The sequence below is a fragment of the Puntigrus tetrazona genome, chromosome 7, assembly GCF_018831695.1.
Source record: "Puntigrus tetrazona isolate hp1 chromosome 7, ASM1883169v1, whole genome shotgun sequence".
Classification (NCBI taxonomy): Eukaryota; Metazoa; Chordata; class Actinopteri; order Cypriniformes; family Cyprinidae; genus Puntigrus; species Puntigrus tetrazona.
The window spans coordinates 15160814-15174853 of record NC_056705.1 but is presented as its reverse complement, the minus strand read 5'-3'; the positions used below and the strand labels follow the sequence as shown (position 1 = coordinate 15174853).

Below are 14040 nucleotides of genomic sequence, written 5' to 3'. Positions count from 1 at the left end.
TGCAAGCTGCAAACAGAAACAAAATAAGCATCTGTAATACTCTCAAACACAACTTTATTCAGTTTTGAGTGACTATTCAAAGTTCAATATGCAAAGTTGCAAACATTAAAATCAGGAAATTTAATATGAGTTACCTTTAATGTAATAAGCTAAAATACATTTTATTGACTTTAAAAGGAGCAAAGGAAGAGGTAAAATGCATGACAACAAAGTTTGGATTTTATGAATCTAAAGCTTAATTTTCTCAATAAGAACCCAGGTTTACCCACATTTACCATGTTACAGTAACTATTGGGTTTTTACATTTTAGAGCTGCTCCAAAACACTGGACTTGTCCTCATGCAAGGCAAAATATTATTACGTTATTTTGTTGCAAATAATAATATAATACTCAACATCAGAGAGCCCATTGTTTACCTTTATCGACAAGCGACTACTCAGGCCTAGTTATCATCCCGCTCTACTCCATCTTAACTCGACAAGCATGCCTGTCATATAGCGCACTTGAATGTATTGTATACGTCAACTGGCAGCCAACCGTAATGGGACAAAATAGGATGAATGTAATTTTTCTTAAATTTGGGGAACCGTGATATTAAGTAAGGCGAAAGGTAAAAACCGCCTCGTTTAATTTAGCGATTTTTGTTTGAATGGGAGCGTTATTTGCAGACTGCTCGGGCTAACCGGATACCTCCGCCGTATGTCTGCTTGCAGCGCACTGTGATGGTCATGGTCTTAATGATGGAATCGCAATGCGAGTACTTTATGTATTTCCCGGCAGTCCCCATTTCAGACCTGTCGGACCCGGCCAAATACCGCACGCTCCCGCGTCGCAGTCACCTTTATCTCGGGGAAACCGTGCGCTTTCTGCTGGTTTTGCGCTCTCAGAGCGTCGCGTCGGTGTCCGGGTCGAGCGGCACTGCGGCGGCTGACGGCAGCGGCTCGGAGCATCACAGCAGTCGCTCGTGGAGGGAGCTAGCCGGCTCTCTCTGCGCCGTGGCCAGCGTTAGCCCCGGCGATAGCCGCCAGCGGACGCAGCCGCTGTATCACGACTACCACAGCAGCGGGGACGAGTGTGTGGAGGACACGGACGATGATGATGCTGCGGAGGTGGGCTGCGCAGGTCGAGGGGGCCCGAGGTACCGGGGCTTCAGGGAATGCAAGCCGCTCCTCATTCACAACAACCCCGGCAATGGCGTAAGGGAATTCCGCAAGGCTCCCGTGCAGGTGCTTAAACAAACACTGTAGTCTGTTGGAAAGTTGACAGTGAAAGTTCAATGCTATGCATGCAAATACATGATGATGATGGTGATGATAACAACACGGAAGTGTTGATATTTCCTGTTTTACTGATGTGTTTATTTTTGCCATTTATTATGGCTGGCAACCATACAGAACATAGAGAACGTCTCTTTCAGTTTATAATTGAGAATAGTCACAGTACTGGAAAGGACTTCCTGTTTTAGTATTCTGTCCGGAATGCTACAAAGTGTCTTTCATGCAGTGCATTTCTATAACAGCACTGACTTTAACAATGACAGGTGCATTTAGTAATGTCCAAAAATCTTATTGAAAAAAAGCAATTTGTTTTTTACGGGAGGGGTTCACCTATGAGGTGATGTCATGTGTCGTGATGTCCTTTGTAATGGTATTTTTTAGTATGGAGAAAAACAGACGAAGGTTAACAAAATGAACAAGACAAACACAGATGTTTAGGAATGTTAAATCTCAGATGGGTAAATGTGAAGCTTTGAACTTTAAAATGAGTCATATAATTTCTATATTTAAGAAAAGTTAATCACTCTCAACACAAATGTAGGGAGGTTATTTCTTTAAACACAGTGATGATTTGGCTCACTTAAAGGCCTTCATCTGACCCTAACCCGATTTGACCAAGTTCAGCATGTCCCTGGATTAACATCTTTGTTGATCCTGGAACAACATTATGCTTACCAATCAGATTTGAGGAAACACTTTACAGTTTTAGTGGCGTTTAGGCTCACAATCAGTGTCTGGTGCTTGTACATCAGTGTCTGTCATCTATCATTTCCTCCGATTTTAGCAATTACTCATGGGTTAGGTTTAGGGGTAGAGATATGGTTAAGACTATATTTTTGGATTAAAATGTTGCTCCAGGGTCAACAAAATATGTTGACTTAGGGACACATCAAACTTTCGAACTTGGCAAAATCAGGACTTGCTTCATCTGAAATCCAATTGTTGCCCTTTTCCTCTGAAGTCTAAAATGTTAACCTTCTCTGCAGTTGGTTGAGCATCAGCGTTTTTAATTGCTGCTATTATCATTTTATAATGTATGTTGATCATGTACATTATATGTAAATGTTACATGAAAAAAATAGAACCATTTGAAGTCATTACAACATGAGGGGCATTACAGTCTTACAGCATTCTGCGTTGATTTTGATACCAAGAGAGGTTTTATCCTAAGACAATATTTTTTGGGACTCCTTTTCAGCTTTTTACTCAAGAACAGCATGCAGAAACTATTTAAGAGAATAATACTATGTTTAATTTCTAAACAACTTCTGAAGAACGCCATTGGAATCGAGTATAAATCAAGTGTTTAGGACACATTTTTCACACCCAGCAAAACTTCGACAGCCCACCAAAATGCCATTTAATGCTTCTTTGTTTTTTCCTATTGCAAAAGCAAAGCAAAGCAAGGCGATTAATTTTTCAAACAGAGGTCCATACCACTTTGTCAAATGAGGACTTAGTCTCCTGTTTGCGCTGCTCTCTTGCTAGTAACACACCCAGTAGTGCAAATCGTTTTAAATGCACCAATCCAGTTTTAGAAGTCAGGCATTACAGAGTTATGATACTCATCTGTAGGCCAAGGTTGTATGATACTGTCTTGATATTGTCTCTGAACAAGAACAGGCGTTCTTAAACTTTTGTGTCAGTTGGACTCTGTGGACAAAATATATGTGTGTAAGGTACCCCCAGAATTTTTAAGTAAATTTTTCCAATAATACAATGACACATTGTTAATGGTCATATGACATGCAGCTAAACAGATCATGTTACCCTTATTATATAGGCCTAGCACTTTGTATAAGACTGATATTTTTTAATCTGCTTTTTAAAACAGAATCAGTGAAACTGCTTCGAATATTAGACAAATTCTGCTGTAAAGTAACAGAAATATATTTTTTGGTGAGTGCTTTATTTTGTGTCACTTTTTAGTTGTGATAGTGTCTCAGTCCACATTACTTTATATTCACACTGGGGTTTTAGGAATAACAAAAACAACAATTATTATTATTATTATTATTATTATTATTATTATTATTATTATTATATTAACTCTTTTATATTAACTCTTTTATATTAACTCAAACTATAGTTGTACTGTAAAATAAAAATGAATGCCAAATAATTTTTATTTTACACTTAAATATACAAAGCTAATATTTATTTCTCAAATGCTTAAAAATCCCAAGACTTTACTTTGGTGAAATATTTTTGAAACACTGTATTCAGAAATACTTTTGCCTGCAAAATTAGGTGACTGCGTAAATCAAGCATACTTTGTGTTCCTAAATACACTTTGTTTTTTGTCTGTCGCTTTGGCTCAGACAAAAAATATTTTTTTTCCTAAAGCAATAAGTTGATGTCTGAACAGTCCCTTGTTAACATCAAATTTAAGTTTAAATTTGAATGTAAACAAATTGCATGTGTTTTGGTGCCACTGGCCGAATCCCTGACACAACAACTGTTTTGCAGCGTTTAGGTTACCTCTTCAGTTACTTCTTGTTGCAGACATGCAATAGAGTTGTGATGCTCCAGCAAACGGTTGTGACAATTGCACTTACAGTTTAGAGAGTGCAAAGACTGTTTCTAAAAATCTGCCAAAACTGCTGAGAGAAAACTGAGAGCTCTCTCAGCACATGCAGAGATGGGGTTTTATTCATTTACTGTGAAACGAAAAACTTTTAGATGCTGAATACATCATTGCAGCCTTTCTATTTGAAGCATGCTTTGAAAACGCAAGTTTCTTTCATAGACCCCCAGGGGTTTCCCTGATCTACACATAAACTAAAAACAGTGTTTCAGCTAGTTCCATGTATCACCTTGAAGTTTCACTTTATGTTTTTCCAGTCTCCTGTGGATGAGCCTGTTGTTTTAAGCGATGAGGTCATCTTCCCCCTGACAGTGTCCCTGGATAAGCTTCCTGTCAATACTCTTAAAGTGAAGGTATGACTGATGTCTTTGTGTTTTGTGTATTCAAGCATATGGTTTTATGTTTTCAGTTGATATTGGTATGGTTGCATTGGTGTAGGACCAGAAGGAACGAGTTTCTTTTCACATGATCGTATTGCTGATTGGTTTGTTCAAGGCGGTGTGAGTGTGTGCGTGCAAGAAATGTAGATAAAATCAGACACCAGTGCTCATTGTAGGTCATGTTGCATGTGTTGCTCTGATACACCTGAATGTATGTGTGCGTTCCCTCCATGCAGATAATTGTAACCGTGTGGAAGCAAGAAGAGGAGAAAGCTGAGATCCAAGAGCATGGCTACCTCAGCATTCTTCAACAAAAGAGCCCCTGCCAAACATTTCGCCAGGATCTGAACACGTTCAAAGCGCAGGGTGAGCTCTTGCTTCCTTCATCACAATACTGCATGTTGTCATTACTGAGTTTTGTCACTTACATTCTTGAAATCCCGCGTACTTTGAAAAGCCTTTGAACTGTTACATTTTTTAGAAGCATGCTGGTTAGGAGATTGTCTAAACTGGTGTTGTTTTCACTTGTTTTCTAACAGTCAGCACCACGCTCAATGTCCTGCCCCCTCCGACTGTAAAGTGTCAGCAAATGACAGTCTCAGGGAGACACTTAACTGTCCTCAAAGGTAATCTCAGTCCTATTTCTAGCTCTTTGTGACCATGGACCACAAAATCAGTCGTAAGGGTCAATTTCTATTAAAGCATACTTTCTTAGGACAGGACAATACTGGGTCAAGATACAACTATTTAAATATTTAAGGGTGCAAAAATTTAAATATTGAGTAAACTGGCTTTTGAATTTGTCTAAATTAAGTCCTTAGCAAAACATATTACTAATCAAATTACTATTACAAATAACATATTACTAATCAAAAATTAAGATTTGGCATATTTATGGTGGAAAATTACAAAATATCATCATGAAACTTAATGTCTTAATAATTTTTGGCATAAAAGAAAAACGTGTAATTTTGACCCTTATATTGTTGGCTGTTGCTACATATATTTGTGCAACTTGAGACTGGTTTTGTGCTGCATGGTCATATTTTATAAGCACAAATGATGATTGGCACACAATATTTTGGTTAAAGAAATATACAGATATCTGAATGATTTCTGAGAGATTGAGTAACACTGAAGAATGGAGTAATGGCTGCTAAAAAAAAATAATCTTTGCCATTACAAGAATAAATGAAATTTTAAAATATATGAAAATAGAGGATGTTTGGATATGTTTATATGGCTTTATTAGGCTGCCTTTTCTTTACATTTCTCAACCATGTTCAAAAATATTTATAATGCACTTATAGGAAAAACATAGGACTTGTACATGATTAAGTTTAATTCCGCTGCTTCATGGCTGGAAAGATGAACGTAGATTTAGTTTCCACTGGTGTAGTGTAAGCACAAACATCATTTGTGCACAAGTAGGCGATAGTTCTGTAGTGTGTAGTGCATGCACCTCTCTTATTTTTGCGGTTTCCTGCATCTTTATGTGATAGACTTCCTGTTTAAGTGTGTTCGAAAATATGACTGTTTCAGTGTTAAATGGAAGTTCTCAAGAAGAGGTGTGCGTGCGTGACGTCAAAATACTTCCCAACTTCAATGCTTCATACTTACCAATGATGCCAGATGGCTCAGTGCTGCTGGTGGACAATGTTTGGTAAGAGAAAACATTATGTGTGACCTCTCACACCTGTGAGTGTGATTGCAATATATCCTCAAACATTCTGATTATGGTTTGTAAAGGATTCTGTTGCTAATAAAACGTCTGCTGTGTGTTCAGCTTGATACGCTTCCAGTTCCAACCTTGTTTTGTAGATAACACAAGATAAATTGGTTTACTCAATGCCTGTATATTAACTTCTAAACATCATAATTGTTTAAAGAAATGTAACACTAAACTTTTAGAAGTGTTCAACATTGTAAAAGTGACAGTATTTTGATGCATACCCAATTTTGGGGCACCTTGTTCTCTTGCAGTATTTTAAACATTTATTCACACTACTTTTTAAAGATAGAATACGGAACCAAAGCCCAAACATTTACTTGTTGAAATAGTATCGCTATTTTTAGTTTAGTTTAATTTTGGATTTCACACATTTAAATTTTACCCTTACCCTTATTTATTGGCTTCAGTCATCAGTCAGGAGAAGTTGCCATGGCGTCATTTTACAGAATGGACAGTGAGTCGAGTCACCTTCCCAGCATGCTCAGTGCTCTAGAGGAGCAGAACTTTCTCTTCCAGCTGCAGCTCAATAACCAGCTACAAGATGATTCAAATGAGGTGGGCTGTCATAATATTCTGTGTGATAACATGCTCCAAATATGTATTTATCTTCTTTGAAATCATTTAAAACGTAATGTAAATGTATTTAAATATGTAATAGTATTAATTATATTTTATGTTTTTTTTTTTTACAGGGACTAGAGGTACCATTAGTTGCAGTCTTACAGTGGTCCACTTCTAAATTGCCCTTCACCAACTCTATCTACACTCACTATAGTCTCCCTAGTGTGAGACTGGACCGTCCGCGCTTCATTATGACCGCCAGCTGCCCCAGTGCGGTCAAGGCTCGCGAGCATTTCCGGGTGCGATATACCCTTCTCAATAACTTGCAGGACTTCTTGGCGGTCCGACTAGTTTGGACTCCAGAAGGTGAGGATGACTAAAACAATAAAAAAAATGCCATTTGTTTAAGAACCAATGGGTGTGGATGGAGCTGCACGGTGATTGAATTGATTAGTATGACTGCTTTAACAAGAATCATTTTCTCTGATAATATTTCAGAAATCATGTTGAGTTATCTCTGTCAGCTGGTTTTGCATTAGAATTGGTGATGCCAGAGCTTGAATGAGTTACTTGATCTTATCGGTCAGACAGGTTTGCTAACCGGTCTCAAAATAAGTTGGATTCATATGGACAGCTTCATCAAGCACTGACTCATTTGCAATGGTTTATTACAGTGGTGTAATAGGATATCTTTTAAGCCTGAAAACAAAAAGGAGACAGTGGAGGAGGTGATTTTTTTTTACCTACAATATATTGCAGTTTACCCTGCAAACAAGCTTGCACTGGCCCTTTATAGGCCCACTTAGGGCTAGCCTAAAGTGCCCTCAGGGCACCTAAGCATTTGCTCTTTGGAAAAACACTTGGCCCCAGAAAGCCCTCACTAGTCCCACACTATTAATCTCCAACAGTACTTCTCTTTCACTTGAAATACTTTTCAGCTACTATAACTTAAAGATTTAGTTGACCCTGAAAAATGAAAATTAGCCTGTCTAATTACCTTCGAAGTATCCTAGGTGTATGTTAATTGTTTTAAAATTAAAAATTGTCCTGGCACTTCTAAGCATGATCATTCCAGGTGGGCAGTTCCCTTTAACATGTTAAATAAAGTTCATGCAAATAGCATAAGACATCATTCTTATGGATTTTATAAGATAAATATACATAATTCAAACCTAATAAGCACTTTTCTCTCATTTCTGCTGACTGAGGTAACCGGAAGATGTTCAGGCGGATGTCGTAAGGTGTATAGGAACAAAGGAAACAACATTTTTCTACTTTAGAAACAAAAAAACACTTCTTCTCTTGGCTTACATAAATGTTATGTTTTGGTGCGCTTTATTTAACATGTTTTCGACTGTTAAAGGGAACCACTTGCCTACTGCAATGATAGAGCTTTGATGTGCCAGGACAATTTTTTAAATAACTCAGATTAAATTTGCACGAAAGAAGAAAGTCACATATACCTAGAGTGCTTCAAAGGTAAGTAAAAAACTTGATCAGGGATGGAGCTGAAATTTGCAGTAAAGTAGATCTCCAGAAACAGGGTTGGGCATCACTGATGTAAATAGATAGCAGATATTTAAACATTTACCATTTACAAAGTAAATTTTAAATAATTTAATGCTAACATTTAACCTATAAACAAACCAATTATGTTCAAATACATTCCTAGAATTATATAATGTGCAATAAATAAAAAAATCTAATTTTAGTGAAAAGAAAAGCATGAAAGCTCACCAGCACCTCGTTATAGTTAGGGTGAACATGCGTGTCATTTTTCCCAGACATATCCTGGCCAGGATTTCTATATTGCAATTGGTCTGCATGCAAACAAAGCCAAAACCTAGAAAGGCGATATAGAAATCTTTGCCAGGACACATCGGGAAAAAGTTAATGTATGGTCACCCTATTATAGTGGGCTCAATTCTGCACAAAAGAGTTTGCTTCAGTCCAAGTGATGGCAAGTTTGCCACTGCTCAGTGCTGTTTTCTGCTGCTGTTCTACATTGCCTTTGCTCTGCCAGTTAGTAGATCAGCTTAAGTTAGCCATTTTTTAAGTTTTTTTTAACCTATTCAAAATAATCCACCTGCAGTTTGATAGAGATTAATTGGAATACTTAAAAAAAAAAGAAAGAAGTTATTTGTTTTATTAACTGGTGTTTTTAGTGTTGGCACTCCTTTCATCCACCAGCTCTGTCTCTTGAAAAGGTGACTGGTTTGAGGCATTCCACATTAAATGTTTTGGCTCAATGAATGTTCAATCAGTGTTGTTAGTTTTCTTTTAGTTGCTTAACAGGGCTCTCTACACAAAACCTGCATGGGCCCAGAAGGTACGTAGCTTCCATTTATTGGATTAATGTGGACATTCCCATAGTGTGGGCAGCTCACAAAAGCTGTGGGACTAGCCTGGGCATGCTGTTTAGGTTTGGTGTAGGCTGGCCCTAGCCCACTGTGCTTGCAAAAAGCCAGCATGGGGGCAGTAGCATGCTTCCAGGGTTATTGGGCAGGCAGTTTGTGAATGATTTTGTACTGCGGGTAAAGACAATTTATATGTATATATCCGTAACAGTAAAAAATAAATAAGTATTGGGACGCTTTTTTGATGAGGGATCATTACTGATGAAAGGCTAGAAATGCTTCTGCAGGTGGGTATATGGTTAAGTCTATATAATTTTAGTAGTATTTTATAATATTATAGTATCGCTTTTATTTTTTATATTTTCAGGGGGATATAGCAGTTAATGTGAGAGGGTGCGAAACAGTGAGAGATTGAATCAAGTGTTGTTTGTGAAGAATAAAAGTGTTGCCTCACTATCGGAGACAGACCAGATAAAAGCAAAGTACAGAGCAAAGGCAAATGTTGCTAAATGGTATTTGCTCATAAGGGGTGTGGTTCATTCTTGTAGATGTAGATAACACAGAGTTTGAGGCTACAGCTGTGTTTGTGAGTATTTGTAATATTATGTCAGGCTTAGCCCATCGAACACATATGAGTAAAAGAATCCAGACTGCATATTGACTGCACTGCAGATAAACAATAATACTTTCAAGCTAATTCATGTTCGATTTTTTAAAAATGACTATTAATAAAAGGTTTCATAATAATGTATTTTTTTGCTTCTTTTTTATGCTTCTTTTTTGTTTCAATTTTTATTGAATGTTTTGCTGTTGCTCATTGATAAGGAAATTGCAGAGAGAACAGGAAATGATGGTGAGGTGAAGATTAGGACATAACCAGGGTCAGATTAGAACCTGCATATCTTGCATGAGCAGCACATCGCCGTGTGTCTGTGTGTAACTACAACATTGCTTTCTATTGTATGTGCTCACGGTTTTCAATCCTCTTTTCTTGTCAGGCCGAGGACATAAAGAGGATCCTGCAGTGAATGCAGTGGTGTGTCATTCTCCTCTCAGCAACCTGGGTTATTGTCGAAAAGGAAGTACTCTTTCCGTCAGCGTGGCTTTCCAGATACTCCGAGCAGGTCTTTTTGAGGTAAACATGATTTCGTGTGTCTGTGAGACATGTGAGACAGTTCAGTATTTTATTTCACTTCCTTCATCAAAACCAGTGAGTTAAATTACTGGATGTACACACCTCAATATCCGCTATTCTGTTCTCTGTTTTTAGTTGAGTCAGCACATGAAACTGAAGCTGCAGTTCACAGCGTCCGTGTCCAACCCTCCCCCTGATGCTCGACCTTTGTCCCGCAAGAACAGTCCGTCGAGTCCAGCAGTCAGAGATATTCTGGACCGACATCAGGCCAGTCTCAGTCTGGGCCGCTCTCAGTCCTTTTCTCACCAGCAACCATCAAAGTTTCACCTCACAAGGTATATTGTTAAATATGCAAACACACGTATACACAGAAATGATCTTCATTTTTTTCGCTTGACATAACTATGGTTCAATCTTACAGTTTCTCACTCTCACATACACTACACACACTATATAAAGAAATAAATATTTAATAATTTAATATAGCCATTTAAAAACATATATACTTCTATTCTGTTTGGATTAATATTTTTTCTGTTGACTTTTTAATAGTAAGCAATTAAAATATTTCCAAATTACAATTTTTAAAGTTGTGCAAAATGTGCACTGCCGATTTAATTTTCTTTATATATACGATTCTTTCAAAGATCAGTCAAATTATCAACACTGATGATGATGATGATAATAATAATAAACATTACTTTAGCACCAAATAGAATAATTTGTAACACTGAAGACTGGAGTTGTAATCTCAAGAATAAATTACATTTTAAACATTATTTAAATAGAAAACATTAATATATAAATATATAACACTGAAAGCTAATATTTAAAACACTGATATTTGGCAGTATTACTAATCAACGAAAAGCTGCCTGGTGAACATCAAACACCCCTTTTCAAAACATTTTAAAATCTTAATGACCCCCATACCTTTGATCTTACACAGTATTAATGTGTCTTTACATGAATATATTTATAGTAGTCTCCTAACATGTTAGTGGAATTTGTGGAAAAAAAAACTACACCATTACACCATTATCTTAGTTGACTGTTGAACTGGTACATCCTCTTACAACTGCCTCAGTGTTTATTGCCTCATTTATGAAGCACAGGTCGATGTCTGTGTTTATGTTTGTATGTGTCTTGCAGGACAGGAAGTGTTATGGAGCGCAGGGCCATCACCCCCCCTGTGGGCTCTCCTGTTGGACGGCCACTGTACCTCCCTCCAGACAGGAACATTTTGTCACTTGACAAAATTGCCAAGCGTGAGTGCAAGGTGCTGGTACTGGATTCACACACCTGAACACACTCACACACAAACACACTCACACTCACATACAGGGAAAGTAAGTAGGGATATTTTTAATTTTGGCAATGTGTCATAAAGTAGTGTTAATCAAAAAAAAGTTGTTTAATGTCTGTCGGTTTTAGTTGTTTATATTTATTTTGTTTTCATTTTACCAGCATCAATTGTTTACATGCTGTACAGTACGATTATTTTAAATAATTACAATGCAATTTACATGCAGCTACTGTTTTTGACATTTTCATGACAGAAAGAATGAAAAGAAAGCATAAATACAAACAGGGTTTTTATTGTTTATCCGTAACACATTTCACTGGAGTTATGTTCTATGACTTGTGTTGCATACAAGTTAAAATATTATATTGGTGGCTGTTTAAAGGGAAAATGGATGGTTATGATTAGTCATACCCAGACCGAACCATTTGTGTTTGTTTATTTAATAGTTTGGCATATTAGTTCATGTTTTCATCTACAAATAATCTAGCTCCCTATTGAATACTCTAAATCTCTTCTGTACAATTGGCTTTTTAATCATTGCAGAAAATGAAGAATTCAGCAGATTCTATCTGGGCCTAGTCATATCCGTTGTAAAAACACGCCACATACAAATGAATGTGTTTCTTTGTTTGCTACTTACTATTGGATAGATTTTTTTTTTCTCTTTACATTTCATTTGTCAATACTGCCAACATTTCTTTTCCAATGTTGAATTCCTCTTTGCGTTCCTTTTGTAAAAGTGCTTGTTTTCCTTAATTACTTGAAAGATGGTGCCTGTGAGCAATCAGACGGTTTCTTTTATTTTCCGTCCTGTAAACTGGAATGTTTTTGGTCTGGCTTTTATTGTACTCTTCAGTTTAAGTACAGTGCTGCCCTCCTCATCGCTGATATTCCTTCCTCGGTAGCGTGTTGTCATACATAGTATTTGTTTTATTCATCAAATAATTTGTCTGCTGTAATGTTAACACTCCAGTTCATCAGGCTACAGGTTTCCTATGTAATCACACAAATCAAGTCACTTCTGGTGGAGTTGGAGCTTGTGTTATTGGCAGATGCCATTTTTATTCCTGCTCCTCCTTTCATGGCTTTAGAAATATTCTTTCACATTCCTGCAGCGTTGCGTGTTTTCAAAAACAAGGGATCATTTTTCTTTTGCTCCATTATGATCTCGCCCTTCTCCCGCTAGATGTCCGGGAACAAACTCCCAGTAAGCATCAGGGCAGATGCTGGTCATACAGTAGTATTGATTTCTATGCATTTACACCGAACACCGGACTTCAGCAGGGAGCTTGATATGGTAATCAATAATCAACTGGTGTAAAGCGTCACCCCATTGTGCCATTTAATGGGGTTACGATTGATTTCTTTTATCAATGTTTACATTTCTGTGCACATCATGTGAAGACTACTGACTAATCCTTGACTGAAAACCCTTTTCCTTTTTGTTGTGGAATGTCGCACATGGTTTTATATTGTGTCCGAATATAGGATCTTGAATGTTTAATTTTTTCAAACTGAATTGTTTAGACAGACTACATATTCTGCGCAAATGTAACAATGATCCAAAACCGTATTGTGGATGTAGGTAATACATTTTAATATAAACACTGTGATGTATTTTAATTTTCCTATTTTCAATCCATTTCACTTGCAATTTCCATATTTGCATCTTGGCCAGTTTTCTTGTTTTGGACTATGTTCTTATTTTTATTTGATTTGGATTTGGACTATTATGTTTATTGTTTTATAAGCACTTTATTTCATTTTTTGTAACTTATTTTTTTGAAAATGAAGAAATGCTCAAAGGACCGGTGGCTGGATAGGATGTTTTCCCGAACAGCATTGTTCAATAACTCTTCAAAAACATTTTGATTCTTAGTTGTTGTTGTTTTTTTGTTTTTTTTTAGCCTCTTGACAAGGCACATCACAGAAAAATTGTTGACTGACAACTCTACACACTGGATTTACTATTTATTCACAAGTCTGTATAAATAGCTTGAGGTTAGAAATCATACAAAAGGTATCAGAGCAAGTACATGTTGAGTATTGCGCTTGTATTGTTTGTTCTGACTTTTTGTTTTGGGTTTTTGAATCGCCAAGACCTGCCAAGAAGCTCTTCAGGTGGAACGCCTTTGTGGAACTCAATCATTTAGATAGCTGTTCAAACAAGACAATTTTGACTATACTCTTCTATGAACTTCTGCTTTGCACTTTTTTTTGTTTGTTTATATATGCCTTTTAATTGCTGTTTGAAGTGTTAACAAAAGTGTTCAGAGGAAATGTTGTCGGTTATTGCACTTGAACAAGTTAAATAAAAGCAGCTAAGGCATAAATTGTCTTGAACACTCATTTAAAATATTGAACATTTATATTTTTCAGAAGAAAAAATAATTTATTTTACATCAGATGTTCATAGACATTTGATAAATGCACTCATTCCCCAAATCAAAATACAGCTTACACCAAAAATTACAATGAAGTTTACAAATAAGTTACTGAAAAATTGTAAAATGTAAAATATTAACATATTTGCCAGTTAGTTCACATATTCCACAAAGACATTTAAAATGAATAAATACAAACAAAATCTGGTTATCAAATCATTGTCAAAAAGGTTTTGCTTTAGAAAGTAGTAGCCTTCAGTACACTGTTGTCTGTTTCCTGCTTCTTCACCTCATCTAGAGTTTCATAAGGATGATCTGTG

The 14040-nt window shown here is 36.7% G+C and overlaps 2 protein-coding genes across 3 annotated transcripts in view; one reads left to right on the top strand and one right to left on the bottom strand.

Annotated features, from left to right (window-relative positions):
• Positions 1 to 296: 296 nt before the first annotated feature.
• On the top strand, positions 297 to 13669 carry trappc14 (trafficking protein particle complex subunit 14). 2 transcript variants are annotated; one of them, XM_043244223.1, is made up of 11 exons: positions 297 to 611; positions 715 to 1227; positions 4123 to 4218; positions 4482 to 4611; positions 4785 to 4871; positions 5788 to 5908; positions 6385 to 6532; positions 6670 to 6904; positions 9894 to 10030; positions 10166 to 10365; positions 11183 to 13669. In XM_043244223.1, exons 2-11 carry the CDS (start codon positions 724 to 726, stop codon positions 11334 to 11336), a joined length of 1812 nt encoding a protein of 603 aa, XP_043100158.1. In that variant the 5' UTR covers positions 297 to 611; positions 715 to 723; the 3' UTR covers positions 11337 to 13669. The 2 variants fall into 2 exon arrangements, with proteins under 2 accessions (XP_043100158.1, XP_043100157.1); XM_043244222.1 differs by having other exon boundaries at positions 300 to 1227.
• Positions 13291 to 14040, bottom strand: part of zanl (zonadhesin, like) — a 31824-nt gene continuing 31074 nt past the window's right edge. Inside the window, 1 exon segment of the mRNA XM_043244221.1 lies at positions 13291 to 14035. Coding sequence (XP_043100156.1) covers positions 13959 to 14035 — 77 coding nt within the window. The 3' untranslated portion in view covers positions 13291 to 13958.

Excerpts from the sequence above, each read along its gene's own strand:
- trappc14 (XM_043244223.1), top strand. The coding sequence starts at position 724 with ATGGTCATGGTCTTAATGATGGAATCGCAATGCGAGTACTTTATGTAT. Across the intron at positions 4,612-4,784 it reads GAACACGTTCAAAGCGCAGG|TCAGCACCACGCTCAATGTC; the intron begins GTGAGCTCTTGC and ends GTTTTCTAACAG. Across the intron at positions 10,031-10,165 it reads TCCGAGCAGGTCTTTTTGAG|TTGAGTCAGCACATGAAACT; the intron begins GTAAACATGATT and ends CTCTGTTTTTAG.